Source organism: Ipomoea triloba, chromosome 11, assembly GCF_003576645.1.
Source record: "Ipomoea triloba cultivar NCNSP0323 chromosome 11, ASM357664v1".
Taxonomy (NCBI): Eukaryota; Viridiplantae; Streptophyta; class Magnoliopsida; order Solanales; family Convolvulaceae; genus Ipomoea; species Ipomoea triloba.
This window is the reverse complement of record NC_044926.1, coordinates 25,184,861-25,195,063: the sequence shown is the minus strand read 5'-3', so window position 1 is coordinate 25,195,063 and position 10,203 is coordinate 25,184,861. Positions and strand designations below refer to the sequence as shown.

Here is a 10,203-nt window from a genome sequence, read left to right as displayed (position 1 = left end):
TTTTTTTTTTCAAAACATCCATGTTGATTGTAACATTATTGTAGCATAACAATTTTTGGTCATCCGCCAACAACTACGTTTAAATGACATTAAAAATGATGTTATTAACCACTCAAACTCCTCTTCTTTTTTTTTTTCTTGGTAATAGAACCACAAGTCTTGTGGATTTTTATGAAGTAAACTTATGAATTAGACTAAAGGTTTGTCATAAAGTAGACATGTGATTTTTTCAATTGCATTTTTTGAATTTTGTAGTAGACTTGTGTATTGATTACACTTTTATTGCCAATATGAAAAATGAGGATTTTGAGTGGTTAGTAATGTCATTTAAACATATTTGTTGACGGGGAGCAAAAAAGGTCATGTCACAATAATGTTAGGACCAACAGAAACGTCTTGAAGAAAAGACTAAAAGTGAAATAACACGTATAAATCTAGAAAAAAAAATGATTTAATTCTTAGAGAGTTAGAGATGAATATACCAATATATCCTTGTATTTAACACTATTTAAATAATTTTACTAACAGACGACCAAAAGTAATTATGTCACAATAATATTAGGACTAAAAGAAATGTTTAAAAGAAAACACAAAAAAAAAACTAAAAGTAAACTAACACTTATAAATCTATGACAAAAAAAAAAAAAAAAAAAATTAACTCATCAAAATTCTACCACTAAACTCATCAATAGTTTTACTGAGTACACATCTCTTTAATTCATTGCAAGCTCAACGATATATAACTAATCACACCATATTAGTGAATTGATTACCTCCATCATATACAATTTAATAAAATGAAATTATATTATATTTGATGACATTAAAACAGTTAAATAAGAATTTCATTTAAAATAATGGGAGTAAAATAAATAATTATATTTGAAAGGGCCCTACCTGCCTCCAAGTATCTTTAATTTCCCTTTGGTGGCATTTCCCTTGAATCCCCTCCCCTATATAAGCCCCCCATTCCCACTTCTCCCCTTCATGCCTCGACCATCATCACACCTCCTTTCCACTCTCATCTCCTAATCAATCTTCTCCAAAATGACAACTACTGATATAGAAAGCCTGTGGGTTTTTGCCCTTGCAACAAAATGCAAGTACTTAACCTCTGTGAATTCTCTGTGTTTTGCATTTCTTGTGTTTATGGTTTGGGTGGCTATGAGCTTAATTTATTGGGCTTATCCTGGGGGCCCGGCTTGGGGCCGTTATAAATGGAGGAGCTGTCCGATTAAGGCTGGGACGCCCATACCGGGCCCGTCTGGGCTGCCCGTAATCGGAAGTATGAATCTCATGGTCGGTTTAGCGCACCATAAACTTGCCGCCATGGCTCAGGCTTGTGGCGCTAAGCGGCTCATGGCGTTTAGCCTCGGCGAGACTCGGGCGGTTGTGACTTGTAGCCATGACGTGGCGAGGGAGATTCTTAATAGTTCCGCCTTTGCCGACCGGCCGGTTAAGGAATCGGCTTACAGGTTGATGTTTAGCCGAGCTATCGGGTTCGCTCCTTATGGGGCCTACTGGCGAACTCTGAGGAAAATCTCCGCCGTCCATTTGTTCTGCCCCAAGCAAATCAAATCCGCTGAATCCCAGCGGTTCGAAATCGCCGCCCAAATGATCGCCAAATTCTCCGCCGCCAAAGGCCGCAGCATCAAAATCCGCGATGCCACCAAACGCGCCTCCCTCAACAACATGATGTGCTCCGTCTTCGGCCGGAAGTACAACCTTAACGACACCTCAGCCTCCGCCGAGACGGCGGAGCTTAGGATGTTGGTCGATGAAGGGTACGATCTTTTGGGCATGCTCAACTGGTCCGACCATCTTCCTTGGCTCGTCGATTTCGATCCTCAAAAAATCCGACTCAGGTGCTCTAACCTCGTACCCAAAGTGAACCGGTTTGTCGGCCGGATTATCAACGACCACCGCGCCACGCGCCAATCCGCCGATGCCCCTAACGACTTCGTGGATGTGCTCCTCTCCCTCTCTGGCTCAGAAAAATTATCAGAATCGGACATGATAGCCGTTCTTTGGGTAAAGCTAATTAATCACTTAATTCACAAGTCCTTTTCAACCTTTTCAGCTCACTATTATAATATACTCCGTAGATGTATTTATATATATATATTAAATTCCCCTGCGATTTGGTATAATTATGGGAATATTGATTGAAGTAAGGTCAATGCAAATTAAAAGCCTCACTCGCTCGAGGAATAACCCGTGTGTAGAGAGATGGGTCATGATAACCAACCACTAGTGAAAGCAACTATTTTTTTTTTAAATTATATATATTTTTTGGAACTTAGATTTACTATATATAACTTCTTGCCTAACTTATTTTGGAGAATATTAATGTTACAAAAACAATTACTTACTTTATAAAGGAAGTTGTAGGAGTCCTTGTATCTTTATATATTATATTATAGAGTTAATTTCAGCATATGTTCCTTTATCTTTTGTGATAATTTTAAATTTAATCACAAGTTATCATATTTAGTCTTTTCAATAATTTATCTGGTGATGGTGATGTTTCATTTTAAATAGTTGAATGGTTTGTGATTAACTTTGAAATTCGCAACAAGGATCATACGAAGCTTATAAGTTGGCATTATATTGACAGGAGATGATATTTAGAGGGACAGACACGGTGGCGGTTTTGATAGAGTGGATCATGGCAAGGATGGTGCTCCACCCTGATGTTCAATCTGAAATTCAGGGGGAGGTGGACCGGATTGTGGGGCGGGAACGAGCGGTGACAGAGTCCGACGTGGCGGAGATGGTGTATTTGCCGGCGGTGATCAAGGAGGTTTTGAGGTTGCACCCGCCGGGGCCATTGCTGTCTTGGGCCCGTCTGGCAATAACGGACACGGTGGTTGGCGGGTATCATGTGCCGGCAGGGACCACAGCCATGGTGAACATGTGGGCCATCACGCGGGACCCACAGGTTTGGGAAGACCCTCTGGAGTTCAACCCTCGAAGGTTCCTCGGCGTGCCGGCGCAGGACCACTTCTCGGTTCTAGGCTCGGACATGAGGCTAGCACCGTTCGGGTCAGGTCGTAGGGCCTGCCCCGGGAAGAATTTGGGACTCACTACCGTCACCTTTTGGGTGGCAGCGCTGCTGCAAGAGTTTGTGTTTGAGGCAGCGGCCGACGTTGACTTGTCAGAGGTCCTCAGGCTGTCTTGTGAGATGGTCAATCCTCTCACGGTCAAGCTCCGTTCCAGAAGAAACTCTGTAATTATTAATTAAGGTGTGAAAGTGTAACTAAAAATGCAAGGGTGGGTGAAATCTATATTTAAAAAAAACCAACAAAACAAAAACAAAAATACCACCATCCATCCCTATATAAAAAATGTGTACTCTACTGTACTCTAGTCTAGCGGTATGTGACGTTTTAGCTTTGATTGTTACTCTTTTCTATTCTGGATTTCCTTCTTTATCCTTTAATTTTATTTTAGACTTCTTTCTTTTTCTCTTTTATTTGACTTATTATATGTACAAAATATGCTTATTATGTTTAGTTTTTATATACAAGTTTCAATTGTGACCTATATATATATGTCTACATACCCTCTTTGTACCGCCCACAATATAGCCGCCTCATAGCGCCCACAAATTTAGCCATTCATATCACACAATCCATGCTACCTATTAAGATAAATTAAACATATTGATATATACCACACTCAAGTTGGATAGTCTCAAAAAGAGCGATCTACTTATTTTTGTTGTTTTCAAAAAGTTAAATTCTCAACTCCAAGAGCCCTCACACTCCAGTCCGACAGAGTATATGAAATTATGTAAATCATGGGTAACTCAGCTGAACACATAGACTAGACCTTTGCTTACTGAGCACAATGAGCCATCTCACTTTGAGATGTTACTTTACACTAACGTTGATGAGACTCGATCCCCGGTGATCTACCTACTCTTCGTGACCTATTGGTGGTTTGAATTAAAATGTAAAATTTGTTCAATACACACCTCTGAATAATATCTAGATACTTAATAAAATTACTCAAAGACATGAATTAATGTATTTCTAAGTTAACTAGGCCAAAGCTTATAAGGATTTTGAACAACCCGCCATCATTTAATCTACTCTAATCAATTAATTCAACTACACAACCATAAGTAAATGCGCATGGTATAATTATAAATAAATTATAATTTATATTTAATATTATAAAATATATATAAATTATATTTCATATTTAATAAAATAATAACTTATAGCATTTCGAAAATAGGCTCTTTTAACTTATACCATCATAGTAGAAATGGGTTGGGTCGGATCACAAATTGGGTTGGGGAAAGGGGTCTATTTGTTTTTGTTAATTGACCCTATGGCTTTAAGTAAATGTTTCACGTAAGTCCATCTGTTTCATTGCAATAATTCACTCCAAATTTTATATTTCCTTCAATTTTTCTACCCTTTATTAATTTTAATTTCATTTTGCTCTAGTTTCTTTTCAAGTGTATAAAATTTTTTTCTCTCAACTTATGAAGTATGAGAATAGAAATAAACGGTATATATTACTCTGTAATATGTTTTAATGTAAATAAACAATTGTAAATTTTTTATATTATACTACACATTTTAACCAATTTATATATATATATTTTCTTAATTATCAATTAATAACCATATAACACATTCATAAATTTTATCAAACTAGCATTTGTTCAAAATTTTTATAATAATTAATTAAAATACTAATGAGTTTTTAAATGAAACAATTTTTTAGAATGATCTATGATTATGAATGTATAGCAAATACAATTTTATTAAGTTATAAATTTTACACTCATTATTTATATGACCTTGTGTGTGTGTGTGTATATATATATATATATATAATATCTTCATTACAATTAACTTTTTAAAATAAAATTATTACTAAATGACAACCTAAAAAAGAGTTGGTATCTTATGAGACTGTAAATTCATGAGATAGATCTCAAAATGGGTTACACACACAAACTTATTCAACTACTTTTATTGAACACTTTTAATCTTAATTTAACTTTCATCTTTTAGCTAACTTTTCAGTTCGGGCCCCAAGCATAACAATAGTTTTTATAAGATGTGTTGGCAAAAGCAGCTCAATTGATTCTCAGATGATAGATTGTGGGCAAGGACATAGGACCAAACTTTGACAGCCACAGTGTCGAACTTTCACCCAATATGAAGGGTTCTTTGTAGGCACTAAACATTGATCCTCTCACTTAATGGGTCGTTGAGTATGTCTGTGATTTACCTTTCTATTATCATGTTAGCTTGGTCCTCTTACTTAATGGATCGCTAAGTCACCGTAATTATTCATCTACTATCTTGTTAAGTCGGAATGTAACGATTCTGGGAGCAAGAGAATTTCGCCATTTGTTAGCAAATTCTTGTAATATGTCAATGTTCAATGAATATAATAATAAAGTCGTAGTTCCTTGATTACTTGGCTCTTGCACAATTTATTTTTTTTAATATTTCCCATCATTTTAAACTATTTCTAACATATAAGTTAGTTTCTTGTCTAGTCTAGTAGATAACTAGATATATCTTAGACAATAAAATTATTATATGCCACGCAATAGAATACGAGTTTAATTAACTTCTTTCAATAAGTTAAAATCACATTTATTTATTTTTTTTACAAGGAAAACCCGCGGTTACTATTTGGGGATGTACATTAAGTAAATATCACCTTATGATGCTAGTAAACAAATGATCTAAAATCACATTCTTAGCCAAAACTAAATTAAAGATAGAAGGTAACAGGCTTGCATGGGTAGTTCAATTAGTTCTTGGGTGGCAGATTATGACCAGGGATGCAAGATCAAGTTCGATAATTACAGTGTAGTTGTTACACCCAATGTGATGGTTCCTTTTGGACACTAAGTATTGATCCTCCTACCTAATGGGCCACTAAGTGATCGTAATATACCACCTCCACAAATCCCGTTGAGCCGGGGTGCGTGGTCCCTAGGGAGAGGGGTTTTGCCTTTTGAATTGGAAGTAGTATTAATAAGCTTTGAGGTTTAAATAAATCATTATAATTATCATTGTTGTTATTATTATTATTACTCGATTATTAATATTATATTAACCACTATTATTAGATTATTATATTAATTACTAACTAGTTAAACTAATCTTTGATCAACTACTTAACATTTTTGTGTAATACTTACCTGGAAATTTCATCCTAATACTCTAAAATTTCATCCTCTATTTCATTTTAGTCCACAGTACATGAATTCTCTGATTCTTTGAACTACTATACATATAGTCATTTCTATTATACTTGCAACGACATTTTCATAGGGAAATATATTTTCCAGTTAGGTTGAGTATGAATGATGCAAATGTTAATCACTACAGCACAGATAATATGAGATATCAGATGTGACTTGTTTGGTTTAAAGGAGACAAAGTTGTCTAATCCTCAATATCAACATAACTGATTTTACAATTGTTAAATACTAAATTTCTTTATCAATATTAATAAATCCTGATATTTTTTTTGAGAAACATAAATCCTGATTTTTAACAGCCGAAAACTATTGTAGCTGATGAAATGAAAATTGAAACAGCTTATGATGTGTCCCATGACACACATCATCATCTATTAATTAATTATTTGTCATTATATTTGGTGAAAATTGATGATTGCATTCCACAACATATGATTGGTTGATTATCGATCATATCCCCTCTATTTTTCATATTTTTTTTGGCCCTGCTAGTTGACTCATCATCAAGCCTTATTTTATATTCATATTCATGTGAGGTAAACCTTATTATTATTATTGGGGAGATGATTATATTTCTTGTAACCACTAATAAAATTGAAGGTATTTAATTATTAAATATTCATGATTCTTTACAAGGTAATATCTGTTATATATTTTCTCAATCTTTTTCAGTCCAAAAAATCAATGCCTCACCACCGAAATTCAATTCTGTGACCACCCATTTGGAATTGTAACAGAGTTGTCAACTTGTTATAGTTATTTCCGTTTCGATGACAAAATGTTAAATGCGGCTCTCCAAGTCTCCGCCAACACGCTCAAATGATATAAAGTCAAACCTTAACTACATCACAAAAGTTAGTTTATTAGTATGAGTTTGACCCAATTTTATTTTGGCTCAAATTTTCACTAATCGATGTGAGACAGATCAATCTCTCCTAAAAATGTATGCAATCCAAAACAAGGGTATAACCACGCTTCTCCCTCCCTTTAGAATCCATTTTCACATTTGCATTTTCAACCCTTTTGTAGTTTGGTTGATAAAACAAGAATTAATTATATATGTGTTGTTCCAACTGGCTGGGAATAAAAGAATAGGTGAGAGGGACATCTTTAATCTTGCGTCATACTGACATGAAATGATAAACACATTGCGTGCTAAATTTTTATTTTTATTTCTTTATCAATTATTGAAATGGCCATACAACACCTTTTAATTTGTAATTTCCTATATTGTCATGTCTGTATCTAATCTAAATATTTAAGACGAAAATATTATTTGTTATGCTGACAAGGGATTAATTTGTTGAAATATTTAATTCAATTCCATTAAAAAAAATGGAAGTCTATATAGATTGATGCAATCAAGAAGGGAGTAATGGAGGCTAATAATGAGCCCTAACTGCCAACTAAACCATAGCTAACTAATTTATTAACCAAAAACTAAACACCTGACCACTTTGAACTATATATTGAAGTGATCTTTATGTTAAGTTGGAATCTCTAATTTGTAAATTTCTTGTAAGTTCACAAATCATACAATCACACATATATTCCTTAAGAAATTGTGAAATAGTATTTAATTAAATTTTAGGAATTCTCCTACATATTGAATTAGTTTCTTGTCTAGGTTCACAATGTAAGTTTTACCTAGAGTGCATAATCAAGTAGTGAATGTATAGCAATTCCTTGGTCGAGGAGATGCTAAAAACAACAGCATCATTAGTAAAGGATCGATATCGTGAATGAAAAATATAAACTTTAGGTGTTAAGACACATTTCATGCATGATTTAATTATGATTTTTACCAATTTTTGAGACATGAAAAGTGAAAAAAATAATTAAGTTTAATTTAGAGTTTAAATTTATAAAAATATAAATTTTATGGCATGTTTAAATTCGGTATCTCAAAAACTGTACTGTTTCAAATTAAACATAAAAGATTACTGAAGCATATCCTTTAAGATACAACTTGCATTCCTAAAGGACCAAAACTATTATTTACTCATGATTAAGGTACATAAGAGATTGAAGACATGTATGGCCGTCTCTTGATACATCATAATAATAATAATAATAAATATATTTTATAATATAGTATAGAATTATTTGTACCGCTTTTGTCTCCTCTTCTCTCCTCTTGAGTATTTACCTCTACTTTATATTAGCATGTTGAAGTAAAAAAGAAGAAGAAAACAACTAAATGTTTATAGAGCTTTGGCGTTTTCATAAAGTTTTTTCAATCAAATTATTACATGCGAGTTATATACATTTAGAGAGACTCAATAATATTTCATAATATTGTTACAAAATGTTAAACATGAAAAATGGACAATTAAGTAATGTGTGAGTTGAACTTATAATGGTGAGTATGTACAAACTAATTCAATTCAAGTTAACTAGGAGCTCAATAGTTTATTACTTAAGGAGGTTTCAACTCTTATCGGAATTTGTCTGACTTAGTGTTAGTTACGATACAACTGAAATGAATATAAAATAATAGAATTGTATTTTTCTAACAACTTAATTTTAAATTATATCTTAAGAACAATTATTTATTTATTTAAATTAAGGGTGGTTGATCTGTTGTAATATATAGTTAATAAAATTTTGTTAAGAGAAACAAAAATGAACTTTTTTATATTTATTTTAATGAGTACGAGGTACTCAGGTTATTGGCCCTTAGGAATGCGAAAAGTTAAAAATGTTCTGAAAGAAAGAAAAGGTTAAAAATATTAGTGATTAATAATCGACAAGTAGATACCTGAGGCTCAAATTGTATCGCAACTTGTCTAGCTTTGCACATGCATTCAACAAACGACTTTAACTTGCAACACTTGCAGTAAAACCTAATATCATATTACCAATTTAATGTTTTGTTGGTCCTATTGTTAATGGTTTAATATCGATATGATATATACTTGTGAAGGTATATCTATGGCATGAGTCTTTTTCAGTTTAACATACCTTATATATATTATTGTAATAGTTTGATTCTAAATTAATCAGAATCTTATATAATTAACTAGGTGGTATTAATTATGAATCTCTGACTGAAATTAAAAAAATATATATTTTATTAAAAAAAAATAGAACTATAGTATGCAACACCATTACACCATCAATAATCAAAATGAACAAATATTAGCCTGGTTGTGAAGACAACGAAAGAGTAACAACTACCATATCAAATCTATTATCATAGCTGTAATGATCACATCAAAGTCATGACTAGATGCTAAATAAATAAATATATAGGAGTGTCCTATTGTTTCAATATATGATGTTGGATCTTATCAACGCATTATGCTTACTTCTCAGTAAATTACCCATGATGTAAGTCAAACACGTTTAACCACGGGATTAATTCTTTGGTTATCTGGTTGACATTAACTTATATGAGACCGCCTCATGGATCCTCATTCGTGAGATGTGTCGGGTTTTCATAAGTATTATAGTTTCCCTCATAACTAACTCTTCAACCACTAGCCAAGACCTTGTGGTTTAGTGGCAAGCTAGCCTTAGTGGAGGCGATATTGACTCTTTGTGCTTCAGTAGGTTGAGAAAGTAGTTATGAACAGATACTACATTGTAATAGAATCAGTAGTATTCAAAAAAAAAAATTTCAACCACTAAATATTACATTTTGATTCAAAAGCATTACGTTTTCTCACAAAAGTTTCACATTTTTTCTAATAAGTATTACACTTAATAATCAATTTATTCAAGAGTAGTATTACATTTTTCCTCATAAATAATAATCAATTAATTTATCACTAGCTAATTAGTACGTATTACATTTTTTTCTCATAAATAACTCTTCAACCCCTAAATATTAAATTTTGATTTAAAAGTATTACATTTTTCTTCAAAAGTATCACATGTTTCCTTATAAGTATTACACTTTGTAACAATGAATAATTTATCCCATATTAGTATTTCATTTTCCATCAATAAGT

General features: G+C 32.9%; 1 protein-coding gene across 1 annotated transcript; it reads left to right on the top strand.

The window, feature by feature from the left end:
* The first annotated feature begins 992 nt into the window (after positions 1 to 992).
* LOC115997361 (cytochrome P450 78A9) lies at positions 993 to 3,522 on the top strand. The gene is made up of 2 exons (XM_031236905.1): positions 993 to 2,031; positions 2,618 to 3,522. Exons 1-2 carry the CDS (start codon positions 1,048 to 1,050, stop codon positions 3,242 to 3,244), a joined length of 1,611 nt encoding a protein of 536 aa, XP_031092765.1. The 5' UTR covers positions 993 to 1,047; the 3' UTR covers positions 3,245 to 3,522.
* Positions 3,523 to 10,203: the final 6,681 nt, after the last annotated feature.